Genomic DNA, 22252 nt, shown 5'->3' with positions numbered 1-22252 from the left:
TGGATAACCAATGAATATTATACATTCAAAACTTGTAACTTGTTTCGTTGATGTCATTTTACTTGTGCAAGAAATGATGAGTTTGCTTAAAAGATTTAGTCTTCCAGGAATTCAATTTCCATTTAAAGTGGAAAGCTCTGCCAAACATTACCACAAGACTGAAGCATGTTTTGCCCAAGAGTAGACACCTCCCTGAGGTGCTCCTTGTCTTCTTGTTAACATATTATGTGTTAGAATCAAGGAATTAACATTTTTCAAGGTGTCAGCCTTTTTTTTTAAAAGGGTGCTTTTGTCTCAGATTCAAAAGTTTGTAAATTTAAGCAGAATCTAAATTGACTTCAGTGCAGTATTGCTGGAATTCTGCCCTGGCATATGACTCAGTTGTTGGCTTTGACTTCAAGATGGTGTTTGTCAAGAGGTGGTCTGTTAAGATACTACATTGATGTAGTATTTAAAGAACACTTTTCTGCTGAGGATGCAACATGTATGTTTTTCCCTGTTGCCAGTTTTTAAAACCTATCTTGTCATAGGGTGGAGAGAGGTGATGTCAGTGGTTGAATGACATAAGACATATTTTGCATCTTTAGTTCTCAGTGTTAGCAATATACAATCTAATTAAAGCAATACTTGTTGTTTTTAACTAGTGATAATTATGTTTGTTAAGCTTCCCCTTTTACAATGCCCTTTTTGCACAACAGACCCTGTGTATTCTATTCTGTTCTTCTCTCCACTTTCATTGTTTGCAAACTTAATTGCTTTTCTAAGAAGGCAAGTTTCAACTCTGTTGTTTAATGGATAAAAGTACCAAGTACGACACTAACATGTTTAGTTCAGCCCTGTCTTTACTGTGTCAGCTGATGTCAACCTTCAATAGTTAGTCTACATGCTCTGTTTACGTTTGTGTGGAGAATACCCATTCTGACAGGGAAACAAAAGGCTGCTCGATGCCTTTGGGATTGTACCCAGCCGGGAAAATTGAACGGTAATGAAGCAAGCTTCTGTGACAGAACTAAAATAACTATTAAACGATTAAGGAATCTCAGGAACATGAATAGGCCCTTTGCCACAATTGAATTACAGAGTAGGCTCAATGTAGAGCAGAAGTATGCATTCAGCCCATCAAGTCTGCTCTGCCATTCAATGAGATCATAGCTGATCTGACAATCTTTAACTCCATCTTCCTGCCATTTCCCCATAATCCTCAATAACGTATCTCAATTCCATTTGCCTGCCTTTACTCTGTAAATCTTGAAGACCTTATTTTACAAACACTCAATCCTTGTTTCAGTATTCTACAGCCATTTGGAGGAAAGTACTAGATTTCCATGATTTCTTTGGGTGTAAAATCTACTTTCTAATTTTGATTTCTGAGTAGCCTGACAAATTTGAAAATTGATATTCCTATGTCAGAGGAAGTAGTTTCCCCATACATACCATTATCAAATACTTTTCAACGTGTTGAACAATGCTCAAACCTCGAACAAGAAGTTGGATATATGTAATGACTTTGGTATACTAAACTATCCCAAGATGCTTCAGAGGAGTGTATCAGACATAGTTTGACACCAGATTCCATGAGATACGAAGATAGTTGCATGAGAGCTTCGTCAGAGATGCAGTATATTTTGAGAGGGTCTTCAGAGGTTAGAGTGAACTGTAGAGAATACTTGGCAAATTTGTGTTGCCTACTATCATACATTAGCCCTCTAAACTCTGGTATTGTTCAAGTGAATTTGCATTGTGCCCCTTTTAATGGTAATATATCCTTTGCTGATCTGAATGTAGGTCAAGTCAGAATAGGACTTTGTACAATTGATGTGTATCTTCCTTTCATTTGTCTTATGGAAAAAACGACAACATTCTATCAGCCTTTTAGATTATTCTACCTTTGCACTTGTTTTTAATAATCTTCGTAGTTGGTTCCCAAACCCTTTTGTTCTTCTGTGGTTTCCAATTTCTCACCATTTAGTAAATGGTGTGATTCTTCCTTCCTTTGTTCCAAAATTGATAGCCTTCCACTTGTACAGGTTGTCTTAATATTGACCATCTGTTTCTGTTTTATTTCACCTTCCTGATCACATTTGCCTTACTTGTTCTCTGTTCTTACCTTGTCATCTGGAAACCATAAATACGTACTACAGCTTATTGAGTGATGACAATAGCCAATAAATGGATTTTGTTGTCAGAGAGTCATACAGCAGTCCAACTTGTCCGTGCCAACCAACTTTCCAAACTAAACTAGCCGCATTGCCTACCTGCATTTGGCACATAACCCTCTAAACCTTTCCTATTCATGTTCCTGTCCAAATGTCTTTGAAATGTTGAAACTACCACTTCCTCTGGCAGTTCGTTTCACACATGAACTACCCTCTCTATGAAAAAGTTACCCCTCAGGTCCCTTATAAATATATTGCCTTTCACCTTAAAACTGTGCCCCCTAGTTTTTGAACTCGCCCCACCTTGGGGGAAAATGTCCTTTGCTGTTCACTTTATCTATGCCCTTCATAATCATATAAACCTCCTAACCTCTAAACTCCAGTGAAACAGGTGCCAACCTATGGGCAGCACAGTGACTCAGCAGTTAGCATTGCTTCTTCACAGTATCAGGGACCAAGGTTCGGTCCCACCCTTTGGTCTGTGTGGAGTTGCATAGTCTCCTTATATCTGTGTGGGTTTTCTCCAGGTGCTCCGGTTACCTCCCCCGGTCCAAATGTGTACAGGTTAGGTGAATTGATCATGCTAAATTGTCCCAGGATATGCAGGCTAGGTGGGTTAGCCTCTTTGGAGGGTGGTTATGGACCTGATGGGTCAAATGGCCTGCTTTCACACTGTAGGGATTCTATGATTTCTATCCAGTCTTTCCTTACAATTGAAACCCTCCAGTCCTGGCAACATCCTGGCAAATCTCTTCTGAACCCTCTCAAATGTAAAAATATCCTTAGGAAGGCAAATAACCAGGGATAAATAGCTGGTAATGTTCCAGAATCTCTCCTCAGACCAGAAAGGAGGGTGCTGTGTGTGGAAGAGGTATCCGAAGGCCAAGAGGGTAGAGGAGTGATTTCAGGTTTGTCACAGCAATTGGTATATAACTGGTTACTAGAAAATAATGCTAAACAATACTGTACTTTTAAATTTTAGTGTTTTGATGTGACACTTGGAATTGACAATGCTGTATATTGTCATTGGAATCAATCACACATGGTCAGTGCTGATGCCAAGACAGTTCTTGATTGGCTAATTGCTTTGTTAACTGATGGACTAATGATCATATAGCAGTAAATAATGTCCTTAGAAATCCATATGTGACTGCATTGTGATACATCTCAACAATGAGGACTACTTATTTTACAGTTTTCATTGTTTAAGCTCAGCAGATGCTCTGGCGATGTCATTGCCATTCCAATATGACTCTAATACCTAATAGCACTAGTTGCATATGCCCATTCAGCAGTTGCATCACCTGCCACCATTTGTGGTTCCTCCAGCTGCTATTATAGTTGTCCTTGCAAAAACAAATTGCTGAAAAACTCTAGTCTATTGAGTTGTTGAGCTTGCATTGTCCACCGTCCTTTGTCCAAGCCTGCTCATAGCAAACAAAAGATGACCGCTCAGGAAAAGGACAGCAGATGGAAGCTTGGAAAAGAGCATTTAGAACAGTGTTCAGTGGGTTTGGCTGAGGTTACCATGAAGATCCTGCCTTCTCAACTGATGTGTGGTGACCTTTGGGTTATACTCAGCACTAGTCTGCTCTCTCATGAGAAAATTGCTCTGGGACTGTGGCGATTTTACATGTCCAACTGGTCCACATCATCTTTCCCTAGAGGAGTGCTGTCTGGAGTTGAGACATTAACAAACACCATCACTCTTTTCTCTCCGATATCACCTCCCTTTTTGTGCCAATGATAGTCAGTTCTGCAATGCAACTGGAAGTTATATGTTGGTACACTGGAATCTCCAACAAAGCAAAAAAAGTAGGAATGGTGATCTACCCTCTGCCACTCCTCAGAAATTCCAACCCATTAATTTTTAACTCAGCAGATGTATAGAAATCTATAGTCCTTTACTTTGAGCAAATATTCATCTTTATAGCATTATTGCCAGAATGAATTGTTAATACATTTTACCAAAATTTTAAAAATTAGGTAAGTTCAACTGTATCATGTGAAGAATGGAAATTTCTGTGATCTATTCTCAATTCAGTCTGTTGATGAGGATTAATGTGGTTAATACAAAATAGTGTGTGTGTTTGAGGGGGAGAAACATCTCCAGATTTAGAGACAAGATAAAATCATTCAAGATGAACCTCATTGTTCCATGGTTAATTGATCTTTGATAAAATAAACTTTCTCATTTCAAAGAATTATAGTCAATCGCTCTCACAACTGAATTGTTTCCAACTTCTGTCACAGTTTATTTGTGGTCGCTGTAACAATGGTAGTGCAGTCTGACCAGCCTGACCGTTTGGCAGCTAACAAAACAATGTCTATCTCTTCTGAACAGGTACAAGGAATGCCATGCTGAACACTGAGGCTCGAACAATTGAAGCAGATGTACTGAGCCGCCGGTGTATAATAATGAGGCTAGCAGAGTTTTCCTTTGAAAAGTTTCAGGAAGCCATACGACAGAGTGCAGGGGCAATTGTGATAATTCTACCCCAAAACATGTCGACAATGCCTCAGGATGTCATTCAGGTAAAGAGGCATTCTTGTATTTCACACAGTTGCACAAACACTGAAGAAAGCTTTCATGCTGGCACAATTATTCAAAGGATAACTGGTAACTGCGAATGATAATTTGTGTGTTTTTGTTGATGAGTTAGGATGGCATTATGACAAATATGTGAAGCGCAAGCAGATGTAAGAACATTATTTAGGGCCTGATTAGATGACCAATACTGCAATATATTAATTGCCAAATGAATTTTGAAGCAACATGTATCCATAAACCACCTCCAATCAGTACTACTTATGAAATAATCCAAAAATGATCAAAGCATTTGGATGGGTGTTTTCTATCTGTTGGCTGTTATTGTCCTACTTGAAAGGAGTTTGGATTGGTTCAGTTCTATCCATAGTGTGTATGAGCCCACAACAAAAAAGTCCCCAATTTGGCACATATTTGCCATTTCGGCCAGATCCTTCTAAAGTTAAAACTGTGGCAGATTGCTGTGACAAAGGGAAATAAATTTTAATCGACACCAAATAGTACTCGCTATCGGTTGTATCTGGCTGTGTAGTTTCTAACACTGGGTGCTTGTAGTAGAACATATACAATTCCCAAAATGCTATCATTCCTCACTATTAAAATGAAATCCTTGATTTGTTCATGTTTCTAAAGGTGCAAAATAAAACTGAATTACGTGCCACGCATTCCACAGTTTACCCACGGAAATATTTTCAAGTTATTGGAAAATTTGCACATTGAGAGCTTTAATTATCAACTCCTATTCTGTCTAATCCTGTATCATTCGTTTGAAATACTTTGACCTTTTTGAGGTCCCACTCTGGTTCAGTCAGTAAGGCTAGATAGAGTATGATCTAGTAACAAGTCACATGGATGAGGAAGATCCCTGATGTGTGTTGTGTAAGTTGATCTCTGTTAGGATAGCAACCTAATAGTACATTTGACCCCACACTGTGGAATGATAGAAAACAGTGATTCCTGCTCAAGTTTCTGTTAAGTAACCTCTATACATTCCAGTATCAGTGACTATCTTTGAGAGATGGTGGTGGGGCGGGGGGGGAATGTAGGTATCTAATTGACTTTGCTTTTTCAAACTTGCAGCAATTCATGGAGATTGAGCCAGAGCTGTTGGCAACTGAGACAATTGTGCCAGTGTATTTTGCTTTGGAGGATGATGAACTCTTGTCAATACACGAACAAACAAATTCAGCTTCTGTCTCTCAAGGCACCGCTTCAGCTGCAGAAGGTGGGTTGAACTGTTATGAATTGGTTTTGAATAAAATGGTAACCAGAGTTTCTGCTATTTGTGCAAAATTATGTTTTGCCTCAGTCAGCTGATCTAAGGTTTTTGAATGCAAATGTTTCCTGCCCTCGATAAACTTTCTTAATTATTCAAGTTTTATATATAACCAATTTTTCTAATCAGAGTCGTGAGTGTGGTGCTGGAAAGCACAGCAGGTCAGGCAGCATCCGAGAAGCAGGAGAATCTATGTTTAGGTAAGAGCTCTTCATCAGGACTGAGACTCCTTCCTTTGAAAAAGCAGATGCTGCCTGACCTGCTGTACTTTTCCAGCACCCCACACTTGTCTGATCTGCAGCAGCTGCAGTTCTCACTTTCTCCTAACGTTTTTAATCTGTCTTCAGAGATGTTATTACCCACACCTCTGGAGCAGGTGGATTTTTAACCCAGGCCTTTTGGTCCAAGGGTAAGGAGAAAGTGAGGTCTGCAGATGCTGGAGATCAGAGCTGAAAATGTGTTGCTGGAAAAGCGCAGCAGGTCAAGCAGCATCCAAGGAACAGGAAATTCGATGTTTCAGGCATAAGCCCTTCTTCAGAATTCCTGAAGAAGGGCTTATGCCCGAAACGTCGAATTTCCTATTCCTTGGATGCTGCCTGACCTGCTGCGCTTTTCCAGCAACACATTTTCAGCTCCATGGGTAAGGACACTACCAATGCTGCACAAGAGGGCCCCAATTTTTTAAATTTAATCTATTTTTCTAATCGACCTGCTCAGGGATTTTATTACACATCTCTGGAGCAAGTCAGACCTGAAACTAGATCTCTTGGTTCAGTGGTGGGGATGTGACCACTGAACCACAAAAGGGCCTCTTTCAAGTTCTATACCACATTGGGAGGAGAAAGGAGTCCATCTGAGTGCTATTAATCCGCTATGACTATGTAATTGTTGGCAGTGAGCTTTGTCTTTGTACTGTCTTCCTTCATTTGCAGCCATTGAATTGCTTTGATACAGGCCTTAGATGCACAGTTTCACTATCTCTAAGTTAGAAGTCCAAGTTCAAGTCTTACCTGTTCCAAAGGTTTATTTTTTTTTGAGCCAATTCAAAAATGTTAAAATACTGGAGCCCATCTGTAGGGACATGTACTGACTTGCATTAACACTCCAATTGTAGACTTGAGACCCATAAGTTCCTATACCTACCCATTCAGTTCAGCAGATACATTTCAGTCAAATTTCAGATGCCCTGTAACCTTGTCCACTGAATATAGTCAGGCTAGTCATGTATATTCAAAATGTACTGTGGCAATGCTCATTTTTCCTCCCTCCTGCTGAATCTCCAGGACACCTTGCAGTTACTCCTCCAAAACTGAAGTTAGAGATGCATAATTTAAACAAAATGTTCATCCTGCTAAGTGCATCAAAATAGTCTTGATGACTTTTTTTTGACTTGAATATTCTATCTCACCTTCAGCTTGTCTTACAATTCAAATAATCAATTTTCATGTTTACACTTTCAAGACTGCATTCTGTTGACACTTAACATTGAATTCGGCAAACGGACAACTACAAGTTGGCTTCTGCTGGGTTTTGATATCTTAAATCACAGGAGAGAATCTTCAGAGGTTCACTATCATTAGCTGAGTGGCCTATGTTAATGTTAAGTTTCCGCCTAAACCTCATTCCAAGAAATATTTTTCAGCAATCTATATTTATGGCTGTGAATGTAAAATCTGTCTGTAGGAACCCCATGTTATCAAATTTCCAAGAGCTCCTGAAAACCTCAGCATGTTCCTGTGGGCTCTTTCCTTTTGTGAAGTCTCACCTAATAGTAATATTGATGTCGAGTCAGAGTCGTACAGGATTGGATCAGACCCTTTGGTGCATCTAGTCCATGCTGTTCCCAAAATAAACTCGACCCACATGCCTGCATTTGCCTATATCGCTCCAAACCTTTCCTATTCATGGACTTTTCCAACATTTACAAGATATTTGGATCTGTACCTGCATCCACCACTCCACCACTTCTTCTGGCAGTTCATTCCACACAAAAACCACACTGTTTTTTAAAACAAATGTTGCCCCTCATGTCCATTATAAAACTTTCTGCTTTCACTTTAACAATATGCCCTGTAGTTTTGAACTTCCCTTCCCTCCCCCTTGCCTTGAAACGACCTTGGCTATTTACTCTATCCATGACCCTCATGATTTAATAAACCTCCAAATGGTCACCTCTCTACCTCCTATGCTCCAGTGGAAAAAGTTCCATTGTGTTTTTATACATCAAGCCCTGCATTCTTTGCAACATCCTGGTAAATTGTTTCTGAACCTTCGCTAATTTAATAATAGCCTTCACATAGCAGGGTGACCTGAACTGTACACCGTACACCAGAAGAGGCCTTACCAACGTCCTGTACAACCTCAATATGATATTCCAGCTCCTATACTCAAAGGTTTGAGTAATGAAGACAAGTGAAGAATGAAATCATATTATCATGACAGGAAATGTAAACCACTGCTGAAATAACTAAGGCTACTTGAAAGAAAAATGCAGAATGAAAGAAATATGACCTGATGGACTATGGGTGGCCCTCCTGTAACTACCCAAACCCTATATGCACATTTTAGAATCTATAAATCCCGCCTCTCAAATCTATGTATTAAAGGGACTGAATCGACCAGGTTATGAGCAACTGGCTTTTTTTGTAACTCTTCAAATCCACCAACCTGATTGATTGAACAAAAATCTTTTCAGTTGTTTCTAGGGTGTGGATAATACTGGCAGATCCACATATATCGTCTGTCCCTCGTTGCACTAAGATGTTGTTGGGACTTTTTAACCCCTGCAATCTTTATACTGGTGATGCAGATCCCAGAACGGTATTAGTTGATAAATTCCAGGATATTGGTCCAGTGGTAATAAAGCATGATTCCAAAGTGGTACTCTAAGGCATCTGAATGAAAAGGTGCATATGCAGCATAGAACTTCCAATTATTAACTCTTGAAGAAATCCTAATGGTGCTGGCGGCCAGGTTGATGTTGGTATGGATTAGAATGGTGCTGGAAAAGCACAGCAGTTCAGGCAGCATCTGAGGAGCAGTAAAATCGACGTTTCAGGCAAAAGCCCTTTATCAGGAATACGGGTATTCCTGATGAAAGGCTTTTGCCTGAAACGTCGATTTTACTGCTCCTCGGATGCTGCCTGAACTGCTGTACTTTTCCAGCACCATTCTAATCTAGCCTCTGGTTTCCAGCATCTGCAGTCATTGTTTTTACCTGATGTTGATATAGGTAGTGTGCAAAATATTATGATGTAGATGTTACTTGTCAGGTTGGGGTTAAGATATGTAAATATGGTGTAGTTATAGTCAAACTCAATGTGAACCATTTGACAATAATATAAAGTGCTTTGAGGAAGTGTCTGCCACAGACTGCCATTGTTTTTGATTCTTTAATTTCTCAATAAATTACCATACTGTGTTACAATGCTGTTACAAAATTCTAGCTAACATTCTGTTTGCTTCCTTCATCTCCTGACACAATGCTGTTTAGCAGTTTCTGGTTCTTTGCCCAAGTGACCATTAGTCATGGTAGACACAAAATGTTGAGTTAGGCAATAAAGTAGGGTAGGCATTGACTGACTGCCTCTAGAACTTGGATTCCAGTCCAGTCCATGCTGATGTGACAAAAATACTTTCTGTCTGCTCGTGTTATAGGCTTTTATCTGAAATGAATTGAGTAAATCAGTCCATTATTTGATGGGCATGGCTTGACAGCAGAATAAAAAACAGTGGCAGGCTAACAATCTGGTTCAGGATGGTTACTGTATTAGACTACAAACTGTCATGCTCACTAAGTAGTGCACGTGCTTTTGAGGCTGAGACAGAAGTGTGCTGTTACAGTAGAACACTTCATATTGTTTCTGAATTTGTTGCATTTTACTTGGTGCTAAAGCTAGTTTCATGAAATTGCAAAAAGAGTTTCATTATCAGTACTAACATCCTCTGCATTATAAGATGAAATGAAATGTGAGATGGAAGGCGATAAATTCTCACTGCTTTGATCCAACTTTGAAATAATGCTATCCTTATTGTCTTGCCTCCTAAAAGTTTTGAATCCTCCTTGAGATTGTCGTCTCTTATCCTTTGACTTGGGAAACTTCATAACCAAACTATCTTTACCTAATGTCTACACAGATGCAACAGGAATCATTGAATGGTGTTTGGAAGTACAATCTTATTTTCTCCCAATCCAAACTGATTGGTTGTTCCCAAGATGAATTCTTATACCTCTAACTTCAAAGCAACCTAAATCTCCAAGGTCAAGAGAGCAGTAACTGAGAATGGGCATTTCTTGTCTACATGACTTAAATACAACACAATGATGTTCTGTTTTTGCTTCTTACATTAGGTTATTCATTTCATACTTGATAAGGATTTTTTAAAAACGCTAAAATAAAAATGCAACCTGTGCACCTCAGAACAACCAGCAGTTGCCATTCTTGATAGATTTATACTTGAAGGACTAATATATTCTGTCTCTTTTAAATTAGATTAGTCTCTTGAGTACTTAGCTTGGTTTTGTAATAGTTATGTTGTCAGTTCTTCATGTTGCTACTAGTGTGTCAGTAAAATATGTAACATCTGCATGAAATTTCCACTTAAAACTGTGGAAAAACACCTTGTTCTAGATGTTTGAGCATCTCAGCCAAACTTATAGGTCTGGTGGTGGTGGGAGCAGTTTGAAGTACTCAATTTTTATTGTTTTTCCTCTAGAGCATTGAAATTAAAAGGCCTTATTAGCAAGACTGGACATAGTATCTTTCAACTCTATTTTGAATAAAATATATTCTGATCTCTTCTTCCTAGTCCTTTTGCACACAGCCACAGCCAATGGCTTCCAGATGGTTACAAGTGGGACCCAAAGCAAACCCATTAGTGATTGGTCAATAACCAGCCTTGAGGTAGGTTGACATCATTCCTATTATTGTAATGATGGTTAAGGAGCTAGAAGTGGTGCAGCAATGAAGACTGCACAGACTCAATTGTGTGATCCTTGGCACTTTGCAGACCTGATAAAACAGCAGAACAAAAAAAAATGTTGTGTAATTTCCTGATGAAGGGCTTATGCTCGAAACGTCGAATTCCCTATTCCTGAGATGCTGCCTAACCTGCTGTGCTTTAACCAGCAACACATTTTCAGCTGTGATCTCCAGCATCTGCAGACCTCATTTTTTACTCGTGTAATTTACTGTGCAGTTTCAAATTTGGACTTAGTATTTTCTGAAGAAAAATGCTTTGTGTTGTGTGCTTCCCTCTATTTCAGGCTTCAACTGGTAATCTAAGCTGGCCACCCTTATTCAGCATCTGGTCAATTCACCTGTTCAGGCAGTGTTTCCCTTCCAAACAATACGAGCAGGTGCAGGCCATTAACGCCGATGAAACTGTTCTGTCATTTCATATCTGATCAGTTGATATGACTGGTACCACAACTTTATTTTACTCATCCTTTCTTCATATTTCTTGATGCCCTTGCTGAACAAAAATCTATCAATTCTGTCTAGAAAATATCAATTTTCTCTCTCCAGAAATGGGACTGTCATGACAAGGAAATGATCCACTCTACAATGAAGGGTTATAACTGCCCATGAGTTCAGTTGTTTCATGGAAAATCTAACTGAAACTTTTGAAAGTGGGATCCGGCATTCAGTGAATTCCTACAGGCTTTCCTTTCTCCTGCAGCGACACCCTGCAATAGTCATAGTGACTTCAACATGTAGCAAGTCTAGAGGTGATGCAGTGGAGGAGTAGAATTAATAAATAATTAGCAAAATAATTGGAGAGATGACTGAAAACATACTTGAAAAGATAGACATGGGGCAGGTCAGTTAAAGGACTGGGATGAAAAGATCTTGGGAGAAAAAAATAAATGATGAAGCAAATTGAGGTTTGTATTATAAAAATCGGAAGACGAAAACAAAACTACAGTAGAGGAACTTGATGGTTTTAAAAGAGAAATGTGTTATTCTCTCATTTGATTAACATTGAACCATTATTTCTGTTGGTTTTCACCTTAGTCGTGTCTTGAATAGAAATAACTTGTTCAGTTGACAATTAAAAGTATGCAATTATAAAACGTGCATGTTTTAAAAATGTTTATGCTTTTCTGTTCAGCTAATAAAAGACATTTGGCTCTTGAAAGTGTGGTATTGTGTGTTTTCAAATGTTATTTAATATTCTTTTAGGGCAGATTGACTGGCCTGGGTGGAGAAGATCTTCCCACCATTGTAATTGTAGCACACTATGACTCCTTTGGAGTGGCTCCTGTGAGTACAAACCTGGCTAATCATGAAATCTTTATTGTTAGTGGCTTTCTTGACCTATTTTGTCAGGCTTTTTATTATACACAAGCATTTTGTTGAAGTATAATGGTTGTACTAATGTTTAGACTACATCCTGTCAAACAATATCCAACACATTGAGTCATCAGTATTTTGCATCAGTGTTTACTGTGGCAAAGGATATGAAAGCTCAAGAACTTGGGGAAATAAGTAGTGACATCTTGAAAAATGTCCATATTACAGAGGATGTCTTAAAACGCATAATGGTGGATAAATCCCCAGGACCTGATCAGATGTACCCTAGAACTCTGGAAGCTAGAAAAGTGATTGCTGGGCCCCTTGCTGTGGTATTTGTATCAAGAATAGCAATGGGTGAGATGCTGCAAGACTGGAGGTTGGCTAATGTGGTGCCACTATTTAAGAAAGGTGGTAAAGAAAAGTCAGGGGACAATAGACCAGTGAGCCTGACATCAGTGGTGGCTGGGTTGTTAGAGGAGATCCTCAGGGACAGGATTTACATGTATTTGGAAAGGCAAGGACTGTTTAGGGATAATCAACATGGCTTTGTGCATGAGAAATTGTCTCACTAACTTCATTTGAGGCTTTGAAGAAGTAACAAAGAGGATTGATGAAGGTACATTGGTGGTCATGATCTATATGGACTTCAGTAAGACTTTCGACAAGATTCTGCATTGTAAACTGGTTAGCCACATTACATCACGTGGAATACAGGGCAAACTAGCCATTTGGGTACAGAACTGGCTCAAAGGTAGGAGACTGGAGGTGGAGGGTTGCTTTTCAGACTGGAGGCCTGTGACTAGTGGTGTGCCATAAGGATCAGTGCTGGGTCCACTGTTTTTCATCATTTATATAAATAGCTTGGTGTGAACATAGTAGGTTTAGTTCGTAAGTTTGCAGATGACACCAAAATTGGAGGTATAGTGGACAGTGAGAAAGGTTGCCTTAGATCAACGGGACTTTGGTGTTTTGTTGTACTGCATTCAATTCTGGTGTCCCTGCTTTAGGAATGTTGTTGTAAAACTTGAAAGAGTTCAGAAAAGATTTACAAGGATGTTTTCGGGTTGGAGGGTTTGAGTTATGGGATGAGGCTAAATAGGCTGGGGTTAATTTCCCTAGAGCGTCAGAGGGTGAACGGTGACCTTACAAAGGTTTTTCAAATCTTGAGTGGCATGGATAGGATAAATAGACAAGGTCTTAGGGTGGAGGAGTCCAGAATTAGAGGGCATAGGTTTAGGGTGAGAGGGGAAAGATATAAAAGGGACCTAAGGAGCAACATTTTCATTCAGAGGGTGGTGTGTGTATGGAATGAGCTGCCAAAGAAAGTGGAGGAGAATGGTACAATTGCAACATTTAAAAGGCATCTGGATGAGTACATGAGTAAGAAGGGTTTAAAAGGATGTGGGCCAAATGCTGGCAAATAAGGCTATATTAATTTAGGATATCTGGTCAACATGGATGAAGGGTTGTTTTCAAGCTGTGCAGTTCTATGACTATTAGAGCATCACACAACTGTCTGATGGATAAAGGAATTGCTTGCTTCAGCAATGAGTCAAACCAAATGTGCTGAGAAATGACCTCAGGTAGGGCTTGATAAGAGGACTAAAACTGAAATTACTAATCCTGAAAAAGCGAAAAAAAAAGGGTGACTTACTGCTGGGAAGTGTTCGTGTGGAAATTAGATCATAAAAGGCTTACCATTGGATGTGACATTCTTCTGTTCTCAAATCATTTCTTTGCACTTATTCTGTCCTGTACATGGAAAATTATTGTTCGAGCAATTTGCTAGAGGGCAGCTGTCACACCTGAGCAAGAATGAATGTTTTACATGAAGTATGTGATCAAGTTATAGGTTTATGTGATACCTTTTAATCTACCTATAAATCTATATAAACGAACAAGTCCTATCTCTTTCCTCAGTTCTTATTTTAAACCCAGTTCTTGGTGAGTTTCTGTAGTACCACTTTGTTTTTTAATTGATTGCTAGTGAGAAGAGTGGACTCTTGGTTTAAGCTGCATTATATATATTCAGCCATGTCCAAGTGTGAATCAGGTAGAAGTAAGATGAATTATCTCGTGCACCTTGAGTGCTGCAACAATCGACAGTTGAGAACTTATTTTCCTACACTTACTAACTGTAAGGCAGTGGTAGCATAGTTCTGATGGATAGGAGATTATTACATTTGCAGTATGTAGGATAACTGTCTGATGCTAATACAATGGTAATAAATCCACTGAAACCGGGAGAAAAAAATTAAATTTAGTTTTGGTTTGTTATAAAATTAACTGTGCTAAGCAAGCATATGTTGAAATAAGATGTTGACTTTCAGCAGACTTGGATGTTTCAACACTACCGACTCGATGATTCTATATAGGTAAACTGTAATACATTACATTTGGGCAAACAGTGCACTGGTAACAGCACTGGACTTGTAATTCAGAGTATGATCATGTGTATACTCATGTTTTGAGGGGCAGGTTCAAATCCCATCACAACAGCTGGTGGAATATTTAAACCAAATCAATAAAATCTGGAATTAAAAGCAGTAATGGTGGCTATTCACCTAGAATTGATTGTCATCAAAGCTCCATCTGGTTCATTAATGTCCTCCAGGGAAGAAAGTGTGCCATCCTTACTTGGGCTCAGCACTTGGCTATACATGACTCCACACCCACAGCAATGTGTTTGATTCTTAACATCCCACTGAAATGCTGAATAAACCACTCAGTCAGGGACAATTAAGAATCAGCAATAAATGCTGGCCTTGTCAACAATACCCACATCTCATCAAAGAATGAGAAAAAAGAATTAATGTTCTTTATGCACTTTTTTATATTCTATTCTTCCTGCTAGAGGAACGATGTTGTAAAACTTGAAAGGGTTCAGAAAAGATTTACAAGGATGTTGCCAGGGCTGGAGGGTTTGAGGCATAAGGAGAGGCTAAAAAGGCAGGGGCTATTTTCCCTGGAGCGTCTGAGGCTGAGGGGTGACCTTATAGATGTTTATAAAGTCATGAGGGGCATGGATAGGGTAAATAAACATGGTCTTTTTCCTGGTGTGAAGGAGCCCAACATTGGGGGGTGTAGGTTTAAGGTGAGAGAGAAAAGATTTTAAAAGGGACGCAAGGGCAACTTTTTCATGCAGAGGGTGATGCGTGTATGGAATGAGCTACCAGAAGAACTGGTGGAGGCTGGCACAATTAGAACATGTAAAAGGTGTCTGGATGCGTGTATGAATAGGAAGGATTTAGAGGGTTATGGGCCAAATGCTGGCAAATGGGAGTAGATGTATTTAGGATATCTGGTCAGCATGGGCAAGTTGGACCGAAGTGTCTGTTTCTGTGCTGTACATCTCTGACTCTATAACTGTCTAAAAGAGTAGTGGAAATTCGTGATAAGCTATATGGTATTACCAGAAGTGGAAAGCATTGGAAAGTTTAAAACATAGTTGAAAGATTGCTGAATTTAGGAGATATGGTGGCACAGCAACAGGAGTTCTGGATTACTATTCAAAAGGCACAGGCTACTGCTCTAAGTACATGGTTCCTTAACCTGCCACAGATATTGGTCGAATTTCAATTTAAATAAGTTCTATTGATTTTTATTATTAAAATCTGGAATTGAAAGCTAGTCTCAATAATAGTAGCCATGAAACTATCACCAATTGTTGTAAAGACCCATCACTAATGTTCTTTTGGGAAGAAACTATGCCATACTCACCCAGTGTAGTCTGTGTAGCAGTATGTTTAGTTGCCACTCAGTTCAAGGGAAGCAACATATGTCAAGGTCCCATTAAGAGACATTAGAGCAATAACTTGTGCCATTCTTCTGACCATGAATTTTTTATAATCTTTATGATAGATGAGTGTAATTTTTTTTTTCTGTCCCCATCCTATTCTCCCCACCCTGCACAGTGGCTGGCTTACGGTGCTGATTCAAATGGTAGTGGTGTAGCAGCTTTACTAGAACTGGCTCGACTATTTTCCAAACTCTATACTTACAAGAGGACACATGCTGGGTGAGTGCGTGCAACACTTGCATATGAGATATTGCTGAAATTAATTTTGACTTTTATTCCTGCTGTTAGTTCATATAAATATGCTTTTTAAAAAGGATATAATTTGAGTTTTTTTCAGACACTGAACAGAAGCTGCACTGATAATTATAATTTTCTGTGCTTAACATACAGATTCAATTACAAATAATAAGCACGTACTAAGTAGGCTTGCTACTGCTTTTCTCATTTGCCTCAATTGATCCTGTGTATGATGTGCTCAGGTGCAGGCCCAAGGTATCATATATGTACATATGGACCCAGGGACACATTGTGACCAGAGACCTGGAATAATCCATATCTTAATGCTTTTTCCCAATCGGGATCAAATTCACAAATATGCAGTGTGTTATGGGACTGAGCAGTACCATACCAAACATCTGTAAGCTTGATTTCTATTCAGTGCTGACTTCTTTCAGAGCAATAATATGTCAATATAGTTGGCCTCAGTTCCTGTGGCCTCTGGTTGAAAAGTCATCAGCTGGGATTCTTGCTGCTGTGGAGAGTATTGGAGCTCAGCCAGTCAACAAAACCAAGCAGAGAATGCTGCAGAAACTATGAAGCGATTGGGCTAAGGTTGAAATTCTTTCTCTAAAGTAGGTTGAGAAATGTTAACAGTCTCCAGTTAATTTGTAGGTGCCTTAAGTACTTGACTGTGAATAATTTCTTGATAATATCTTTTGGTTAAATACTATTTGGTTCTTCAATAACCTTTCAGATATAATATCCTGTTCTATGTATCCGGGGGAGGCAAATTTAATTACCAGGGCACAAAACGGTGGCTGGAGGACAACCTGGATCACACAGGTAAGATGAAGGATTGTATCTCTGCATTGGGAGCAAGAAGCCACCTATCTGAAAGTGTTAAGAATGCAATTACCTATATTCCTCTACTACAAAATTGTTTGTAAACATTATCTACACATCCACATAGCGTCCAGTGTTGGTTGCTCATATACTGTTGTCTTTAAGATAGTGCAGTGGTGGCTGCAGGAAAAATATTACAAATTTGCAAAGGATGTTGCTCATTGTGGATAGGATAAATAGACAAAGTCTTTTCCCTGTGTTGGGGAGTCCAGAACTAGAGAGCATAGTTTAGGGTGAGAGGGGAAAGATATAAAAGGGACCTAAGGGACAAATTTTTTATGCAGAGGGTGGTGCATGTATGGAATGAGCTGCCAGAGGAAGTGGTGGAGACTGGTACAATCACACCATTTAAAAAGGCATCTGGATGGGTATATGAATAGGAAAGGTTTAGAGGGATATGGGCTAAGTGCTGGCAAATTGGATTGGATTAGGTTAGGATATCGAGGATATATGGACAAGTTGGACTGAAGGATCTGTTGCTGTGCTCTACATCTCTGACTATAACTATTCACCACTTGAACATTTAAATCTGGTAAATAGCACAAGCTGTTTTCCACTATCAAGTTAGCACTTAGATATCCTCAGCACATCTACTATTATAAATAGAAATAGATATTCAGTAGCGTTGCTTCATTATGGTCGAGATACTTATTCTTAGTTATTCCATTTGGGCTGAGGTTAGGTGGAGTTGGCTGATCTTTGTGGATAGCATCAATGTGAAAGCATAATTCTGGCCTCTTTTGGCCAAACAACTCTTTCCTGTGATAAAAAATTCTATGGAATTAGCTTCTGACAAGTAGTTGAAATGTTTCAATTCATCCTGTGAGGGGAGCCACGTTTTCCCAGGAAGGCTGTAATCTTGTGGATGTTCATGTTTTCTAGATTCCAGCCTCCTTCAGGATAACGTTGCATTCGTTTTGTGCCTCGATACGTTAGGCAATGGTGATAGTCTTTACCTTCATGTCTCAAAGCCACCGAAGGAAGCCACTCCACAGCACACCTTCCTGAAAGAGCTTGAAACAGTAAGTGTGTTGCCAAATCAAACTCACTTTTTAAGAGTAGAACTTGAGGATCTGCCACAGTGTGTTCCAAGGCAAACTCCTGGGTTCACACCCAATATTTCAATCTCATGCAGTTATTTTTGCTTTTATACCCTTAAACTATGCTTTATCGTAACTCCAATAATTCTCAAAGAGTTTCACACAATAAATGGAATATGTCCTGGCTATAGGATGTTACTACCATAAATTGGCTGTAACATTGACCTAAATAACAATGCCTACTTCCCACTTTTTGTGACCTTAAGGTAAGTAGTAGCAAGAATTCCACCTACAATTTTCTACCAGTGGTGCTTTGAGCCAGTGCCTCAATAAGACTTACTCATTTCTCTCTACTTATTCATGAGACAGAGATATAAACTGGTCCCTATTGCCCACTGCATTCTACAGACAGCAGACTGAGATTGGAAACTCACTGTGGAAAATGGCTAATGAATTCACACTAAGTTAGAAATTCACTGTTTCATTGGTGCGTGCACTTCTCCCATACTTAGCTCCTTCTTCCCCATCTCCATCTTACTATGGACCTAGGTGAAGAGATCCCAGATTTGATTTTTATGCTCAAATAGTTGATATTATCCAGTGTTGACATTTTAAAACAATGATGCCTGTAATAAAAGTAGAAAATCTGTTAGCTCAGTTTCTGAACATGAATAGAAAGGTTCTACCTTTGCTCTGCAGTCCATGCTGATTTGGTCACTTCCACTTGGAAGTAACTGCAGTTTAGTCTGTACTGCAGAATTTGCCAACTCAAATTCCTGCTATTCTCAATCCATTATGCAACTGGGAATTCTGTGGCCGATATAGTCAGCTTTTACTGGTACTCTTCAACGGTGAGTTTCCAGACTTGTATGATAACTTAAGAGTTAAAGTTGCTTCTTTGGTGCTGATGTTTGCTTTGAGATTGTAGGAAGTTTATGGTACGTTGCATGTCTAAAGTAAGTAACCTGTTAGTTGATTGAAAAATCGTTGAATTTGAAACGTAGGTGACCTCCAGGTTTCCAGAAGTGAAATTCTCCATGATCCATAAAAAAATCAACTTGGCCGAAGACATGTTGGCCTGGGAGCATGAACGATTCGGAATTCGTCGGTTACCAGCATTCACCGTATCCCGCCTAGAAAGCCATAAAAACAGCCTTCGGACCAGTGTTATGGACATGAGGTAACAGGACCCTCCTTGTTGCTGCTTTAATAATTTTGATCAACATATTTTGCTTAAAAATGAAGGGTTCAAACTGTAGGGCATGGAAACAGCAACAGCGGAAGGGATGTAGAGCTTTCTCCTCAAAAAGAAGTTACAGAAGAAAATATTCTCGGCAGGCCACTGAAATAATCCGTATTTTACTACTGAAGGGGCAGTTCAATGAAAATGGATTAAGGGGTATGATAAGAACATACAGGGTGATTTATCAAAGATCAAGGTTATTCCTGAAAGTAAATGTGTTGTTAGCTATCTGCTTACCTTGTGTCAAGAAAACTTTTCTTCATATTCTTTCTTTCTAAATTTAGGTCCCAGATTAGTATTCAGAAATTATGTCGCAATACCAAAATAATTGCTGAGGCACTGGCAAGAGTCATTTACAACCTAACAGAGAAGGTAAGCATCTTCTTTCTTTTTCATTTGTATTTCCTGAATCTGCAGAAAATTGTTCTCCCTTGAATGAGCAAGCTCATTTTTCCATGCTGATCTGGTCAGTGAAGGAAAGGGTAACATTTATAGAATCATTGAGATGTACAGCACAGAAACAGACCTTTTGTTCCAACTCATCCATTCCAACCAAATATCCTAAACTAATCTGCTCCCATTTGCCAGACTTGGCTCATATCTCTCTAAACTCTTCTTATTCACTAAACCTATTCAGATGCCTTTTAAATGTTGTATTTGTACCAGTCTCCACCATTTCCTCTAAAGCTCATTCCATACACGCACCACACTTTGCATGAAAACGTTGTCCATTAGGACCCTTTTTAAATTTCTACCCTCTCGTCCTAAACCTCTGCCCTCTAGTTCTGGACTCCCTCCACCTCAGGGGAAAAGACCTTGTCTATTTACCCTATCCAAACCCGTCATGATTTTATAAACCTCTATAAGGTCACTCTTCAGTCTCCAATGCTCCACGGAAAACAGCCCTAGCCTATTCACCTTCTCTGTATAATTCAAACCATCCAACCCTGGCAATATCCTTGTAAATCTTGCCTGAACACTTCCAAGTTTTAAAACATTCTTCCTATAGATGGGAAGCTAGAATTGTGTGCACAATTCCAAAATTGGCCTAACCAACATCCTGTACAGCCACAACATGACCACCCAACTCCTGTACTCAATTCTCTGGAAAGCGTACCAAACACCGCCTTCACTATCCTATCTACCTGCGACTCCACTTTCAAGGAGCTATGAACCTGCACTCCAAGGTCTCTTTGTTCAGCAACACTCCCTAGGACCTTACCATTAAGTGTATAAGTCCTGTTAAGATTTGCTTTCCCAAAATATAGCACCTCACATTTATCTAAATTAAACTCCATCTCCCATTCCTCTGTTCATTGGCCCATCTGATCAAGATCCCATTGCAGTTTGAGGTGTCCACCTTTTGCTGTCCACTGCTGCTCCAATTTTGGGATCATCCTCAAACTTATTAATTCTACCTCCTATGTTCACATCCAAATCATTTGTATAAATGCCAACAAGCAGTGGACCCAGCACCGATCCTTGTGGCAAACCACTGATTACAGGCCTCCAGTCTGAAAAGCACCCCTCCACCACCACACTCTGTCTTGTGTTTAAGAAGATACTTTTGGCAGATACAAATCACTATAAATGCCGGAGGAAACATCACAGATGCTCTTCACAGGAGGCTCCCAAGCACTGAGGATGTCACCTAGACAGGGGACAAAATGTCTGCAACACAAATTCCCAGCTCGGCGAACAGAACCACAACATACATCTGGCAATAGAACCCATTTTCCAAAATGTCTTTGAAATGTAGGGGAGTTTTTGGGTTGATAGTGCATGTGGTTTGACAGTCCATGTTTAGTGCTGAGAGGTCTCTACCTCACTGTTTTATCTCAACCATATGACTGTGAGATCCATTTTCTTGTCTAGTAAGGGTTCCCAGAAATGCACTCCGCCTAGATTTGCCCTCCAGTCTCTTGTTCCAGAGTTCCTTCACCTGTGCAGTGGTTACCTCCACAAGGTGGTGAGGGAGAATCTGATAAAGCTGTCTTAAGTGTTGCAGTGGCTATTGTCTCCATCTAGTGTCTGGCTCTGGATTAGTGCATAAAAAAGTAGAAATAACCCCCCACTCTCCCCCACTCTCCCCCACTCTCCCCCACTCTCCCCCACTCTCCCCCACTCTCCCCCACTCTCCCCCACTCTGCCCCACTCTGCCCCACTCTGCCCCACTCTGCCCCACTCTGCCCCACTCTGCCCCACTCTGCCCCACTCTGCCCCACTCTGCCCCACTCTGCCCCGACTCTCAAAATGAGAAGAGCAGCTGCTTATTTGATAAAGAAATTAATGCAAATTTGGATCCGTACTCACTGTGTAAATTAAAGAAGCTTTTGAGAGCCCTCAATAATGCTAATATAAAATAAACATGAAAAGCCCAACTCTGCATGTTAATTCTGATGGGCCGGATGTGATTCCTGTATTTTCTGTTCTCACTTCAAAATGTTAAAATTTTTTTCAAAAATACTACATAATGGAGTGTTGATGTTTATTGCAAGGGCAATGGAATATTAAAGCAGGAAACGTTTTATTACAACTGTGCTGTTTTGATCTCCATCTGCAAAAGGAATAATTGCACTAGAAGCAGATCAGATGATTCTGGCATGACTCATTGTCAAAATGAAGCAAAGTTGAAGAGGTTTGATGTATTCCCATAGAATGTTAGGAGAATGAGAGGTGACCCTGTTGAAACATACGAGATCATAGAGGAAGCAATTTAAAAGTAAGAGGTCTCCCTTTTAAAATGGAATTGAGATTTTCTTTTCTGCC

General features: G+C 39.6%; 2 protein-coding genes across 3 annotated transcripts in view; one reads left to right on the top strand and one right to left on the bottom strand.

Moving 5' to 3' along the window:
• haus8 (HAUS augmin like complex subunit 8) overlaps window positions 1-22252 on the bottom strand; it is a 151738-nt gene that overhangs the window by 77795 nt on the left and 51691 nt on the right. The window lies entirely within an intron of this gene.
• Window positions 1-22252, top strand: part of ncln (nicalin) — a 51022-nt gene that overhangs the window by 12334 nt on the left and 16436 nt on the right. The window contains exons 2-10 of the mRNA XM_060846408.1: window positions 4501-4691; window positions 5785-5929; window positions 10790-10884; window positions 12166-12246; window positions 16194-16297; window positions 17052-17140; window positions 18083-18222; window positions 19245-19420; window positions 19768-19855. Of these exons, the coding sequence (XP_060702391.1) occupies window positions 4501-4691; window positions 5785-5929; window positions 10790-10884; window positions 12166-12246; window positions 16194-16297; window positions 17052-17140; window positions 18083-18222; window positions 19245-19420; window positions 19768-19855 (1109 nt within the window). The remainder of the gene's footprint in view (window positions 1-4500; window positions 4692-5784; window positions 5930-10789; window positions 10885-12165; window positions 12247-16193; window positions 16298-17051; window positions 17141-18082; window positions 18223-19244; window positions 19421-19767; window positions 19856-22252) is intronic.

Source organism: Hemiscyllium ocellatum, chromosome 28 (genome assembly GCF_020745735.1).
Source record: "Hemiscyllium ocellatum isolate sHemOce1 chromosome 28, sHemOce1.pat.X.cur, whole genome shotgun sequence".
NCBI lineage: Eukaryota > Metazoa > Chordata > Chondrichthyes > Orectolobiformes > Hemiscylliidae > Hemiscyllium > Hemiscyllium ocellatum.
Note: the sequence above shows the minus strand (reverse complement) of the source record. Positions and strands in the feature narration are given on the sequence as shown.